We start from the raw sequence: 16,644 nt of genomic DNA on the forward strand, positions 1-16,644 counted from the left end.
AAAAACGACCTACAAAAGATTCTATGCGTCAATGACTCGGATTCGTACGAACCACTGCATCTGCGGAGAGTACCTATACAAAATAAACAAGTAGGGCATCTGCAAACTGTGAGACCTGCGATGAACCCGAAAGCATAAAACATTTAATCCTCGATTGTCCGGAAAACGAGGAAAATAGAAAAATCTTTCTTGACAGGGTCTACATGCTGAAAGAAGTCAGCAATGTTTTCAGTTGGGAGAGCTTGCTGGAATCTAGCAGGGAGGATGTATATTGTTCGATATATTCCTTTGTGCAGAACAGTGGTATTAGTGTCTGAAGGTCGAGCCGCCTTAAGCCAGAAACACACTTACCCGATGCTACGCCATGCGACGCTACCCGATGCTACCCGACGCAAATCCAAATTCCGATTTTCCAAAAGGTTGCATTATCCCCGTGCACATCTACCCGATGCTAATTTTGTGCTCATAAAATTTAACTAACAATTTATTACATGGCTGTACAAAGTTTTGCTCAAAATAGTGCATTAAGAACAAAAGATGCGTTGCGATTGTGAAAGTGATTATTGTGATAAACGCTGTGGACTGTACGCGACGTGTGCTTGCGTCGGATAGATGTGCACACCCTACCAAAACGTGGCAAGGCGTCGGGTAGCATCGGGTAACGTCGCATGGCGTAGCATAGGGTAAGTGTGTTCCTGGCTTTACTATCTGATCTCTGGGGTTCCGCATCCGGGGTTGGCTCTCCAATGAATCGGGAAATTTTGTCCCCAAGCTGTGGACCTTTCCGTAAGTAAGTGTGCTAAATGGAGTGCCGCAGGGTTCGCAAATTGGACCACTTCTGTTTATTGTGTATGTAAATGATCTGAAGACGTGAATCCCTCCAGAACATGAAAATAAAGTTGCCTTGTTCCATGAAAATAAAGTTTGCAGATGACTCGCCGTTTGTGGTCTCTGCAAGCAGTATGAATGTATGGTCTCTGTTACAAATTCCACACTGTGCAACATGACTAAATGGTTTACAAGTTGATATGACAATGAATGCTCAAAAATCGAATGCCATGATAGTATCTCTAAATAGTAAAAAATATCCAAACACTGAAAAATGTAAAGTTTTAGGTGTGTGGATTGATAACCATCTCACATGGTATTTACATGCAAACGAAACAATCAAAAAGTTGTCTTCAGTTTGTTTTCTAATGTTAAAGATCAGGAATTCAGCCTCGTTTGAAGTTAGGCGAGTAATATACTACTCACTATTTCAAGATATCATGTGCTTATGGCTTACTAATTTAGGGAAACAGCTGTCTTATGAAAGATGTACTTTTAGTCCAAAAACGTATTCTAAGAATAATGTAGTACATGGGAAAATGTGAATCTTGTAGAATATCATTTAGTGTAAACAACATATTAACTGTGATAAACATGTATATATACTAAATTTAGAATCGTACACAGTCCCGCTAATGTGCCATCGTACCATCGTTAATAAAAAATGTTTCGATATGAAGACGCGATTTTCATACAGTTGGAATAAAATCGGGGAGTCGAAATAAGAAGTTTGTGCCATGGGCGATCGAAGTCATGGTAGCTCAAGTGGTAGAGCAGAGGCGTATTGAGCCGAAAGTCGTAGGTTCGAATCCCGCCTGTGAAACAAATTTTTCATTTCGAAAAAATTGTGTATAATGTATAATTAATTGAGTATTTGTATATATACTTAAATCTTATGTACATAAAGAAAAATATATGAAATTATGAACCTGGAAATAATGTACATAACTATAATACCAGAAAAAAAAATTAGCACTGCCGAGATCTGTACAAAGACAACACTCAGTAGAAGTTATGAAAACATGGCAGCACATTAAGTTGTATAACTGATAATGTAACATAACTACCTCTAAAAGACTTTAAAAAAATTGTTTGTAAATTGGCTACTAAAAAATTCTCTCTGTAGTCTTCAAGAATTTTTTGAAATCGATGAGATCTGTTTGCACTCTGACGTATTCTACAGCCTGTATAATATTAAAATGTATAAACTGTTCTCGAATATAAATATGCTATACTACTGCACTATATATATTATGATTATTCGTAAATGCATGACAACATGACTGTTCATTGGTTATAATTTGTTATTTGTTATCGTTGTCAATTGTTGTTTGTTGGATTGTGCTATGTTTAAATTTTGTTGTTGTTTAAATTGTTATCATTGCAATGTAGAGGTTTTTAGGCTTTACATTTATTTATAATATGTATAATTTTTTAGAACAATTTCTTAACGCTAGCTTTTTATAGCTTTGTATGTATTTATTTGCCCTTCACTCGGACAATTGCTAAATGCAAGAGTATCATTAAACATCATCATCATCAAGGTTAAGTATTTCCCCACGGAGACGGCGCTTTTGAGTTTTAAAAGATCATATTCGTTCCAGGTATTCTCGGTGCATCGCAAGGATCTATCTTAGCCCCTTTAATTTAATTCATTTCCTCAAAAAAGTATGCTTTTGTTTAAAATGCAGCTTAAGAATACAAACTAAAATATTTTTTTTTCCTTTTTTTGTTGGACTTCCTCCAGTTTTTATTGATTATTTTTTGTGTTTCAGAATCGCACGCGGGACATTCACTACGAAGTGGGATGTAGCCCAGATTGTAAAATTGCTCAGGTAAGCGTTCAAATGTCAAATTTAAGAATCTCTTAAATTCAGGAAAGAAAATATAACATGTTAAACAAAAAAATAGCAATATCACCGGCGATAGCTTAAAATTACCAAATCTTTTTGCGTTTGTATAACATATTATGTAATTAATTCATTAATTTCGTGATCCGCTTGACCAATTAATACATGACAATTAATTAAGGTTTTTTTAGTTGAGATGAAAGAAAGTTAATGGCACGATAGGGATTCGAACCCACGACCGTATCTAGCCGAAGGTCGTGGGTTCGAATCCCTCTCGTGCCATTAACTTTTTTTCATCTCAACTAAAAAAAACCTAAATTAATATTATGTAATGCAATGTTGTAGTCAACATTATTTAGAATCCATTATATTTCGTAGCCCGATTGACCAAATAACTTCTTTCAATTAATTAATTATTTTATGTAAGTTATTGGTTGAAATGAAAAAGTCAGTGTCACAGCGGGATTCGAACCCACGACCTTCGGCTCAATACGCCTTTGCTCTAACCATTTGAGGTATCGTGGCTTTGATGCTCTCGGACACCAACTCCCCATCTCAACCTACCTTTCGAATTTTCCCTCCTTTTTGCCATTTTTCATTTTTCATGTGTCCGTCGTGTCATTTTTGATGTCCGAGTGGACTTTCTCTTTTTCTCTCTTTTATCTTTATGCAGCAGGTCCTTTTGCATCTGCAAATATTTGTTGATAACGGGTCTTGAACAGTTAAAGAAAGTTGGTATAGGGTTTTAAATCTAAAAGTAAGTACCTAGACCTTCTCACGACGCATAAATGCATCATTTAATCAATTGTTCGTTCATTCGATCAACAATATATTTAACTGTTAAAGATAGATTAACTGATTTATTTATCCGATCTTAAGATCTCATCATTTCAATCTCTCTCTCTTTCTCATTTTTCGATTTCATCCATTCTGTCAACATCTCTCGTGTTTTATGTTACTCTCTCAATCACTTTTATCTCTTTCTTTTTTCAATTGACGTCTAGCCTTCTAGATCTTCTCTTAATTCATTTAACAATTTTTACACTTTCACGAGTTTATATATATCTGTCTATGTATTAACTTATTTATCGATATATCGTTAATCTTACATTTATTGTTTTAATTTTATTTCTACGCTGTATCGCTAGTTCTCTCTCTCTCTCTCACTCTCTCTCTCTCTCCCCTCTCCCTCCTTTTCCTCCTTTCTCTCTCTCTCTCTCTCCCTCACTCTGCTTTCCATATTTCTTTCTATCTCTCTCTCGCTCAATGTATATCATATTGTTCATTCTACATCACTATCTATCTACTGTATCAACATATTTAACCGTTTATCTAGTTAACTTCTTTCTTATTTTCTGTCACACTTCTCTATCTCTCTCTTTCTTTCTTCCTCTTTCTCCTTTAAGTTAGACGTCTTTCGTCTAGCCTATTTACCATATTACCTTATTATTTTCTATTTACCATCTTTCTCAATTTGTACTTTGCTTTCTCCCACCCACTCTCTCAGAATTGATGTTATTGTTTCTTAATTATACATATTTACAATTTATATTATGATATATCTCTCATTTTACGTAGTTGTATGTTGACGTCTGTTTTATTCTCCGTGATGCTCTCTCTCTCTCTCTCTCTCTCTCTCTCTCTCTCTCACTCTCTCTCTCTCTCTCTCTCTCTCTTTCTTTCTATTTCTCCTTTTAGTTGAATATATATTCCCCTGTCTGAAATCTATTTATTTGTCAATATATCTCTATTTTCTATGTTGTATAGTTGTTCTCCGTCCTTTACTCTTTATCACTCTGAAATAAAAGTTCTTCAATGATTTGTAAAAACTTATTTTTTCTTATTTCTCTCTCCCTCTTCTTTTCTCTTTTCTGTTCCTTTCTTACCCTACATCTATCTACAGTTTTTATGCCTATTTACCTTTCTGTTTTTTTGTATTATTGTCCCTCGTTTTTACTTGTCTCTCACTCTCTCTCTCTCTCTCTCTCTCTCTCTCTCTCTCTCTCTCTCTCTCTATCGACCCATTTTAACTGAATATGCGAGATTTTTTTAAATAAAACGATATTTATTCATACTCTACCTCTCTACAAAGTCTCAATTGATATCATAGTTTTGATCTTGTACATATCTTATATCTACGTATTATGTATATATCGTAGTATGTATAAAAAATCTCTAAAATAAAAGTAAAATCTGTCTTATTTTCTGTTACACCCACAAACCCATACCCACACATTCTCTCTCTCTCTCTCTCTCTCTCTCTCTCTCTCTCTTTCTCTCTCTCTCTCTCCCCCCTCTCTCTCTCTCTCTCTCTCTATCTATCTCTCTCATCTCTCTCTCTCTCTCCCTTTCAAATGATATATTTTTCATCAGTATACGTAATATATATTTATATATCATTTTATCTATCTGTAAATTTCTCTCATTGTCTGTGATGTACCTCTCTCTTTCTTTTTCATTCTTTCTCCTCCGATTTAATAAAAATCTGACAACCTTCTACTTATCCAACTATCTTTCCATTTATTTCCAATAAATTTTAACTATTTGTTTGCATGTACGTTAACGTTTTTCTTGTTCTCTCTTCCGATTTATATCGTATATTTCAACCTTCATCGTATCATCTATCTACTTATCTTTTTTCAATGTGTACTTTTCTTTCTTCCAATTTATATAATATATTTTATCTTTTGATGTACCTTTATATCTTTAAACCTACCTAGTTTTCAATCAATCTGTAATTGTTCTCTAATACGTCTCACCTACCCCTACATTTCTAGCTATTTATTTTCCTTTCTTACTCGTTCTCCTTTCACACCTTTTGTCTTTCTTTTCCCCATTTCATCTTAAACGCTAATTTTCGGTGTTTACAAATGGTTTATATTTGTAAACAACTTTCAAAAGGTGTAGACCCGCATCGTGAGGATCGTGAGCACCGTCGAAGTTAGTGGGAGGTCCCAGGGCCGCGGAAGAAGGAGGAAGATGTGTTAGCCGACGTTAAATAAGGCATTAATCCAAATGTAGTAGCCCATTGAGATTTATTATGAACACGAGGCGACTCGACTGTTCGAAAAACGTCCGCCCCCGAGGAGGCCGATGTCCAGCATCCATCGCACCTGTGAACTGATTGGACCGAACAAGTACCGAGTGCCATCGGCATCCTGGCTCCCACACCAATCTCCCAACCGTCCCCAATTATATCTGAAGCCCAAGTGGCCCCCAGTTAACGACCGTTATTAGCCGACACCACCTTCATCACCTCTCCCCCGCTCACGAACACCGTAAACAAATATATGTTTAAGTTTCGGTTTAAGATAAAAGCTAAGCACTGGTTCTGTTAAACACGTACGCGAAAAGTTTTCCCCTTGCAACATGTTTCGATTATGTCTATAATTTACACCCTTGGAATTAAACGTATGAGCTCAACACCTACAAATCTTGTGAATCATGTCCAATTTTTTGTATCGAAAATCCTTCAGTAATCTTTTGGTTAACAATGCTTTAACAGAGAACTAGAAGAAATAAAGCTTTTTGGACAGTATACAGGGATTTTACTAAATTGTTTTTGTCTCTAGAATTTTTTGGATTTATTTTTTGCTTTTTTTCAGTAGATTTTCTCTTTGTGTTACATTCCGTAGTTGGATCCGTTTTGAAAAAAGAAAATTGCCCGCAGTTCACGATCCCCGGCCGATTTAGCGATTCGCCGGCTGTCCAATTGTCCTTGAATTAAATTTCATTCACTCGCCACTTGCATTCATAGTACAAACAAAAACGTCCATGAATGGGCATTTCCTATGGTACGTCGGTTTGGCGTTTTTAACACAGGAATCGAACCTGGAAACGACATTTGAAAGGATTTCGGTGAACAATTACTCGTGAGATCGAAGACGATTATCTCAACATTCAATCCATACAAATTTGTGTTGCTCCGAAATGCCTGTCACTATTTATGCCGCATCACGATCGACCTATAAAAACCTTGTGTTTTTTTAAAGATTTCATTTAATTGATCGGGTTTGGGAAATAATTAGAAAGCAGTAGCAGTTCTATTATCTCAGGACGTTACATAATAAAGGATTAAACTGATGACCGGGTAATCTCTTCTTACCTTGGAACTCTAGCATCGTTAATCATGGGTGAACACAAAATTAATATGCACTGAGAAGCAAAAAAAAAAAAAAAAGAAAAAAGTGACCACTCGTATTTTAGTAAATACTTGCAATTGTTATAATTGTGATTTTTTATTTGTTTACTGGTATGTTTAAAGAAAAATATAAGATGTAGCTAAATATAAAACAATTAACCACAAACATTAAACTGAGTAAAACAATTTTACCAAAAATTAATTAAGGTTTTCAGTTGAGATAAAAAAGTCAATGCCATGAAGTTAGTGTCCGAGCGGATCGAAGGTCACGATAGCTCAGGTGGTAGAGCAGCGGCGTATTTAGCCGAAGATCGTGGGTTCGAATCCCGCTCGTGCCATTGACTTTTTTATCTCAACTGAAAACCTTAATTAATTGTAAGATATTAATTGGTCAAGCGGACCACGAAACTAGTGAATTTACCAAAAATGTTTCTATGGAATCAATGAAGAAAGTGGCAAAAAGTAGGGAAAATTCGAAAGGTAGGTTGAGGTGAGGAGTTGGGGTCCGAGGGGATCGAAGTCACGATAGCTCAAGTGTTAAAGCAGCGGCGTATTGAGCCGAAGGTCGTGGGTTCGAATCCCGCTCGTGACACTAACTTTTTCATTTCAACCAATACCTTACATAAAGATTAATTAACTGAAGAAATTATTTGGTCAATCTCCTCTTGCGTTGATTACTTCTTGCATTGGACGTGGCATCGATTTTATGGTTTTTTTTAGTTTTTATGTAGTAATATGTGGAGATTAGTGACCATTAATCGATAGCTATTCAGATATCGTGAGATGCGGTCGGGTGTGATGTAGGTTTCAGAAAAACATTTTCTTTATCGTGCCAACGTTTCGATCTTTTACTGAGATCATCGTCAGGGCTCAAAGTGTTTGTCTTCTGTGTAATTGTGCCATCCTTGCGTGTCGTGTACAGAGGGCACTCTCAACACGACACGCAAGGATGGCACAATTACACAGAAGACAAACACTTTGAGCCGTGAAGATGATCTCAATAAAAGATCGAAACGTTGGCACGATAAAGAAAATGTTTTTCTGAAACCTACATCACACCCGACCGCATCTCACGATATCTGAATAACTTTTTATGTAGTGCTGTGGAATATTTTCATACCCCTCCATCAGTGCCAATCATAATTCCTGCAAATTCTCCGGCATCACTGGGCGAATTATTACCCTCTTTGAAAACTCTTCCCAAAGTTGTTCGACAGGGGACTTGGCCACTCCAAACATTGAATTGAAGCCCGTTCCAAGTAGGCACAAACCGTCGCCAATTAGTGGCATATGAGGAACAATTTCTCCTGATAACACATCTTCAAGGTATCATGTTAGGGAGATGTTCTTATCCAAACCCTCTCTTGGCCGTCAGAAGACCTCAAACAAAACTTCGACTCATCCGAAAATAACATTTTAGACCAATGTTGCTCATACCGATTGATGTGATATCTTGCGAAACTTAACCGGGCTGTTATGGGCCTTGTCAGAAGCTCAGAACCAATGACAGGCCATCTCGACTCCAGCTTCTGAAAGCCTTCGCCTTACAGTCCGTAAACTGACGCATTTCTTGTTGAAGTTTTTGAGCTCAATAGCGATTACCGCGTATAATCGCAACAATAAAACGATGATCTCTCATGTCAAGATGGCGACCTGATCCATGCCGTTTTTAATAACCTCCTGGATGGAAGATCCTTCGGACAGTTGCTCTGGGAATAAGCACCCTGGCCACATACTTGTCTTCTTCCATCTTCTAACAATTCTATGGTTCAAGCCAAATCTATATCACTTAAAACCATCACTCAGATAAATTTGAAGCTTAAAAATAGTACAACTTAAAAAAAAATCCAACCACCGGAACGTTAGAAACCTTTACAGAAAAAAAACCAAAGCCGAGATTGACTATTCAAAGTTTTATTTACAAAATCCTAAGAAGGGATTTTATTTGTGTTTTATTTACCACTAATGCTTTAGATCAAATACAGATGAAAGACAATGGAGGATTGTCTATGAGATAATTAAATATATTAAGGATGTGTGGTGATTAGTGACCGTTAATCGATATTTATTTAGAAATCGTGAGATGCGGTCTGGTGTGATGTAGGTTTCAGAAAAACATTTTCTTTATCGCCAACGTTTCGATCTTTATTGAGATCATCTTCAGGGTAGGTTAATTATTTGCTAGTCGAATTTTTGACGTAATTTATATTTAAAAGTCGTTAAAGAAAAGTGAAAGGGTGGCAGTGGTGTAAGTAGATAGTACGTGTCATTTCATTTTCACATCTATAATTCTATGTATGTATTATTTATATTGCATTTTTTTTCTCTTAATAATATTGCTCGTAAAAGAAAAACGCGCCCAAAAGCGCAATACAAATAACAAGGAACGTAAAGGCAAAACGAAAAATATGACAGGAGCAATTTATTCCTTTGTGTGAATCGTTCTGTGAACTGTGTGATTTGAAAAAGTTTTTAAAAACTCGTTTTACTTTATAAACGAGAAAAGTCTTGTTAGGTCCAGAGTCAATTTGAACGGGCCACTTAAACGAGTTTATTTCAGATAATTCTTGAAGATAGTAGAAGTACCGTAGGTTAAAAGCGTTCGATTTTGTTTTTGTATCGATATTTTTTTATAAATAAAACATTGGTATTTTGTTTTTTTCAAAAAGATAGTTCTTACAGTTTGTATCTTTTAGAATGGTGAATAGTATAGAAGTAGTGAATAGTAGAACTATACCTTCATAATTTCTAATAGTATTGGTATTTTGTTGAATAAAATGAACTTAGAAGAAAATAGTACTAGTACTAAGACTCGGTAAATTTAACAAATTTATAAATTTTCGGAACTTTGAAAGCTTTGTGCCGACTAAAATTAAGTTCACTTCATTTTGGCTTATTGAACTGAACGCAGATAATTAAATTAAAACAATAAAATATCGCGAATCAATGTTTCTTCTATATTAAAATATAAACGGCTTTAGACGGAGAAAAATGCATTTTCGAAGCTTAAACAGCCGGAGAAAAAGCTCGGCGGTAATTTGCCGTTCAATTATACGCCGGCGTTAATTCTTTTACTGGCCGTTTAGTCATTTAGGGGGAAAATGACTGTCGAGACTCCCAAGAGAGTTAATTAATCATAAACTACAAAGGGCGTGAGGATATATCGCAACCCGGGTACAAAAAAAACGAACCGTCATTTAAAACTGATGTGTAAATATGCAATTCTGAAGATGATCGAGAAGATTACGGAGAAACGATTCGTTTTTGTTGTTCGCGAAGCTGCCGGTCTGCGCCGATTTTGAGATTCAGATGGATATCCACTTCGTCTTCGTAAAATACTGGATTTTCCGCGCTGAAGTGTTCCAGCGCCTCGCGGATAGCAGCCATTTTTTTCTCCTTTATGTGGTCGCGGATACATAGCGTAGGGGCCGCCCGAAGGTGATCAGTTGTGGACAACAGAACCGCGACAAATTTATTCCGTAAAGGTTCAGATACTTAAATTTGTCTAAGATATGTTAAAATTGTATAGACAGTTAATAATCGAATATCAAGCCGAGGGAGGATGGAGAAGAACATGGGAGCATCACAGCAACATTTTCTCTCTTAAAGCTATGGAGGTGGTGGTGCCTAGAGGGCTCCCTAACAGCTGCGCCGTACATTGAAGATGTGTTATTAGAAGAAGTTGTTCTTTTATGTGCCACTAATTGGCGACGGTTTTATTTTTATGCTTGACAATGCAAGGTCCCACACAGCTAGGATCGTTGGTGACTACTTGGAACTGGTTTCAATTCAATGTTTAAGTAGTCAGCATGTAGTCCCGACTTAAACTTATCGAACACCTTTGGGGCCAGTTGTCAAAAAGGGTAAAAAGGTGCCCAGTGATACCAGAGAATTTACAGGACTTAAGAATGGCGCTGTTGGAGGAGTATGACAATATTCCACAGCACTACAATCAAAACCTCATAAAATCGATGCCACCGTCCAATGGATATGATGATCAACGCAATAGGAGGAAATAATCCGTACTGAATTGAATATTTTCTACATTGTTTTCATTGCAAGATTTTTATATATAATTGCTTTAGGCAGTTTAATTCTTTATTTAACTTTTTAAATTAAGTTATGTCTTAACAATTGCAAGTATTTAATGAAAAAACGTGGGTGTCCACATTTTTTCTTCTCAGTGTAGTCTGAAGTTCTAGTTTTTTTACTAGCATCTTCAAGTTGATACTGCGCACCACGGATTTTGCAGAACGCATTCTATGTTATTATGAAGGTCTATGCAGGTGCAGGTTCTCTCAACTAGGACAAGAAAAACCATAAAAATGATCATATGCTAAGGAGTCGCTGGAAAGGTTATGGAAGTTGATTAACAACCTGAAGGTGATCAGTGAGTTATAAATAAAAGGGAAGCATAATAGATCTATTCAGGTCGAGGTGCAGCAGGCCTTGTGGCCGCCTCTTTTATTCCTACCTCTACCACAGATTTTCCAAACAGATACAATCACAATGTTATGATAAAAAAGTTCAACAAGAAAACTGATGTCCTTTAGTCGTACAGGTTAATAAGTCTTATACCTTTTCCAAGAACACAAGAAGGTACGGGGGCAGGAGTATTTGGACCCGGAACCAAATACTCAGAACCCATGGGAAAGCACACCAGTATCTTCCAAGCTGAGATTCACGCAATTGAAAGATGTATCCAATTCAATCTAAATAGAGGACACAAAAACAAGAATATAGCTATCATGTCAGACAGCCAAGCACTAAGCTCAAACATCATTAGTTCAAGGATGGTGCTGAACTGCAAAACCAAACTAAATATATTAGGTATGCAGAATAAAGCCAACCTCTGCTGGGTCCCAGGACACATGGGAGTAGAAGGCAACGAGAAAGCGGACACCCTTGCAAGGAAAGGGGCTGCCATACCGCTGATAGGACCCGAACCCTTCTGTGGCATAGGAATCCACACTATTAACGAATATCTCAGACAGAAGGACAAAAAGAAAATGAGTGAACTTTAAACTAGACAATCCAAGAATCTTCTAACCAATTTTGGCAAGAAAGAAATCACAGAATGTGTCAAAGGAAGCAGGAATAGACTGCGAATCCTGACAGGACACTGTAGATTAAATGGACATCTAAAGAAAATTGGAATAATCCAAGATGGCACATGTAGATTCTGCAAGGAAGCAGAATAGACACCAACACACTTACTAACAAACTGCGGAGCTACATTAGCCCGCAGGAGGAAGTGTTTTGGGATGTACAATGTGACCATAGAAGAGCTTCAACCACTGAAACCGGGCCTATTAATCAAGTTTCTTGATGAAATAGGACTCACCGATGTGCTTTAGGCAGAGCACGGGGGATACAATAGCTCTTAAAGGGCGCAGTATACTACACCCTGAAATTACATCTACATCTACCTTTTCCAACCCCCTGGCACATCTGAATCGTTTTCTGCCAAACACGTATTCGGGATTTTGAGATTTACTCCATGACATTTCCACTCTGCGAAAATGCCTAGTCGATACGACCTTAACACTTACGAGAAAAACACAAAAGACTGGACAAAAAAGTCTTTCCAGAAAGTGTGAATCCAAGGATATTACACAAACTCAAATCACACTACTTCAGACCCATAAAATACCTCGAACGTTTTAGTAACACCGGAGTTCACAGTCCAATCTTACTCTAGAGTCCAACAAGGCAACGTACTAAGTCTATTTCTTTTCGTTATTTACTGCGTCTTCCATAAGATATGAATACGTCACAATAGCCCAATTTTTCCCTAAGCTCGACAAGAACATGTGAAAAAACTCAATGTCACTGTCATGAACTAAGTCAACGATTGCGAACACCACTTACCAAAAAAGAAGATCCAGCCACTATTAAGTTTGATGAACAACCGCTCACATAGACCTTGGATAAAAAGCTTACACGGTTTAAGTTCGTTAAAACTCTAAAACATAAAAAACCTCCAGGTCGGCAGATCACCCCTAACACTTGCAACTAAAAGTCTGCTGCATATATCGCTTATTTGACCCATGTCCCAATAATCTTGAGGCTTATGGAGCTCAGTAGAACAAAGTCAGATGCAGAGGGTATTTACAACCCAAAACAGAGTAATTTGTTGAAGTCGTGAGAGAGGTTATGATTGAGGTCCTTTACAAAAGTAAATTACAAAACATATGTTGATGGGAAAAAATACAATTTAAGATGTATATATATATTTTGAACCAAGAATTTCACATTCACATAAAGTGTGACGCTATTCTGTGGTGTCATACCGGTATACCACAAGAATAGCACCCATCTTTATGTGAGTATGAAATACTTGGTGCAAAATTTATATCTACATCTTAAATTGTATGTTTTCCAATCAACATATGTTTTGTAATTTACCCAGGCCCTGAAGATGACCCGAATAAAGGTCGAAACGTCGGCAGAACAATATAAAAAAAGGCGTTTTTCCAAACTACCTCCTTACGACTTCAACAAATTATGAAACAGCCGATCACAAAAAAACACCCAAAACAGAGTCTTAAATTTGATTAAAAACTTGCGCGCTATGATTTATCTTTGATCTATATCTCCTCAGAGACTGACAAATTCTACTTTTTGTGTTAAACCATCGCAATACCCTCAAGGATAATTAATTATTAAGAAGATAACTAAGTCCGAAATTCATATAAATATAATTGACAGAGCTATTGAAAAAAATTGAAAGATAGGAAAAAGAATTCTATTACAGTTTTTTCTAAAATTGCACCTATAAAGGAATCGTCGACCCGGGGAAAATTGCCGGGGCGTGTTCGGAAAGAAAACAGAGTGCAACCAATAAACGAAACGTTTTTCAATTGGTGAACAGCGTACAGACGCCAAGTGCGATAAGGAGACAAAGTGAAGCTTAAAGAGGAAACGCTTTTTTTCCTTTCTTTCCCACCCCTCTGGACATCCCTGTTAATTTTTTTTTCTTCCTTTCTCTTCATCACCTCCAATTAGACCGAGTGGCGAGCCTGTTATGAGGGTGAGGCCCGCGCCCGCATTTGGCGCCTGGCATACAGGGTGTCTCGAAAACAATTGGAATTATCATTAGTCAGAGGAATATCTGTTAAAAAACACTTTTGGGATTAAGATTGTCCTATTTTATTATGTTGCCTGGTTTTTGTTTATATTGTAATTTATTATTGTACAAAAGAATGTGTGGAGTTTAGTGACCGTTAGTTAATGATTATTCAGAAATCGTGAGATGCGGTCTGGCGTGATGTAGGTTTTAGAAAAACATTTTCTATATCGTGCCAACGTTTCAATCTTTATTGAGATCATCTTCAGGGCCTGGGATTTATAAACATTGTTTACATTTTACAGATACATTTAGGATGTGAAAACAATGAATTTATACAATGCTAGAAAATTTTAGATTAAAAAATATATATTTAAAAAAATGAATGTATACGATGCTATAACATTTGAGCTAAAAAATGAATTTGTACAATGCTAGACAATTTTAGTTTAAAAAATTAATTTATGCAATGCTAGAAAATTTTTGATTAAAAAATATACCTAAAAAATGAATTTATGCAATGCTAGAAAATTTTAGATAAAAAAATTAATTTATGCAATGCTAGAAAATTTTAGATAAAAATAGGATTTATACAATGCTAGAAAATTTTAGATAAAAAAATGAATTTATGCACTGCTAGAAAATTTTAAATTAAAAAAATGAATTTATGCAATGCTAGAAAATTTTAGATTAAAAAACAAATAAAATAAAAATGAATTTATACAATGCTAGAAAATTTTAGATTAAAAAAATGAATTTATACGATGCTAGAAAATTTTAAATTAAAAAAATGAATTTATACAATGCTAGAAAATTATAAATTTAAAAAAATGAATTTATGCAATGCTAGAAAATTTATGATTAAAAAAATATATTGAATTTATACAATGCTAGAAAATTTTAGATTAAAAAAATGAATTTATGCAATGTTAGAAAATTTTAGATTAAAAAATATATATAACAAATGAATTTATACAATGCTAGAATTTTTTTTAATCTAAAATTTTCTAGCATTGTATAATTTTTTTTTAATATAAAATTTTCTAGCATTGTATAAATACATTTTTTTTCACATCCTACATGAATTTGCAAAATTTAAATAATGTTTATAAATCCCATGCCCTGAAGGCGATCTCAATAAAGATCGAAACGTTGGCACGCATCTCACGATCTCCGAATAATCAGTAATAAAGAATATTGAAAATTTACTTAATTCCAACGAATTCCCGAGAAAACGAACTACATTATTCAACAATGTCAGATAATTAAAGGCTTTTTAAGTGAAAATAAACGTCTCACAATATTTAAAACCTTGTTGAAACGTTTTAATAATAAATACACTCACAAACTCAAAGTCTCAGAATAGCAGGAAAAAGAGGGGGTGCCCTGTTTGTATTGAAACACTCGTAAATAGTCTGTCGAGTAGTTTTGGATATTAGTCAAGAGATTAATCGGAGGGAGTCGAATTGGATGGAAGCGGGCCAACAAACCCTTTGAAGGTCCCCCTTCGGCCGTTTTCATTCATTCGCGCGGCTACTTGAACAATCAAAGATACGAGTGGCGATGAGGGTCGTGATTGCCGGTCCTTCCGATCATGAACGACACCTCCAGGACCACTTGTCGCCCATGAGCGGCCGCCGGAATGGACGTGGGAAAAAGCTTTAATACTTTCGACATGTCAGATCACAAGTTTCAAGTATTTCGATCAAGTAGGCCTGGTTTTATCTACCAAGTTCAAGTGCATACACAACAATCCTCATATTTGAAATGATAGAAAGTAACGAAGAGCTTGAAAAGAAGTGATAACTAGAACCATTCTATAAACTTCAAACTACCAATGAAAAACACAATAGATTAAGTTAAAGGAATTAAATATAGGTATAACAACACCCTAGACATAGCCAGCTCTCAATTTTTCTGTTAGAAAGTTGGAAAAGACTCAGAAGCTTTGCAGGTCTGCTAACTGGACACCGTCTCGACAGACATAGACATGGTAGTAATAGAAAATAGCCTAAGTAGGGTATTGTCTTCCGGTCGTTTTCGATTTTCAGATGAATGTGGTTTTTCTTCTTCTTAAGTAATGAATTTCCAAATTGCTTGGAAAAGAACAAATTACTGGTTCATTACTCTGCAGACACCGGGATGAAATTTCACAATCAGTAGTTCTGTCAAGAAGAGGAAACCGCAGTATATGTTATTGTGTTGGCCTAACAAGAACGCTGGAGAAACTAAAACTCAACCCAGCGAATTCAACCTAAGAGTCAGTAACAAAAGTATGGAAGATGATGAAAAAACATGAAGCTATATGAAATAAAGGCTGATAGGTTATGGCGATAGTGCTACTTGATGGACCCAGTGCTAGGTTCTATAACGACCTGAACCTTCTAACTATTAACGAGGTTGTAACACTCGGTGGTGGGTTTTGAGAATATGGACAGACAAAGTTTCCCAACCCATTCCATTATTTTTTACCTCGAAATGAGGTGTTTGAGCTTTATTTACATTATAACAAAAAAGCTAGTGGATTATAGCCCACAACACGTATCTTGGATCTCTGCAAAGTATGGTTAAGTCACACATCATCACTTTTAGCCACATCTGGGCGATGGGTTTGGAGAATTGGACGTCGTTGCAAAGTTCCCTATCCCACTCCATTAATTTTTTTCTCGAAAGTGACGTTTGAGTTTTATACTGAAGAAACAGTGACTTTTCGATCATCCTGAATCGGGAATTTTAAGTTTTGAATGACGTGATTC

General features: G+C 36.0%; 1 protein-coding gene across 3 annotated transcripts in view; it reads left to right on the forward strand.

The window, feature by feature from the left end:
• Window positions 1–16,644, forward strand: part of LOC106666385 (proto-oncogene tyrosine-protein kinase ROS) — a 67,497-nt gene that overhangs the window by 17,536 nt on the left and 33,317 nt on the right. For all 3 annotated transcript variants that reach the window (XR_001340424.2, XR_001340425.2, XM_014393557.2), the window contains exon 2: window positions 2,604–2,663. Coding sequence is in view for 1 of the 3 variants with exons in the window: in XM_014393557.2 (XP_014249043.1) it covers window positions 2,604–2,663 (60 nt within the window). In the remaining 2 variants the exon portion in view is untranslated. The remainder of the gene's footprint in view (window positions 1–2,603; window positions 2,664–16,644) is intronic.

This window comes from Cimex lectularius, unplaced genomic scaffold, assembly GCF_000648675.2.
Source record: "Cimex lectularius strain Harlan isolate CLEC.00 unplaced genomic scaffold, Clec_2.1 scaffold124, whole genome shotgun sequence".
In the NCBI taxonomy this organism is placed as follows: Eukaryota; Metazoa; Arthropoda; class Insecta; order Hemiptera; family Cimicidae; genus Cimex; species Cimex lectularius.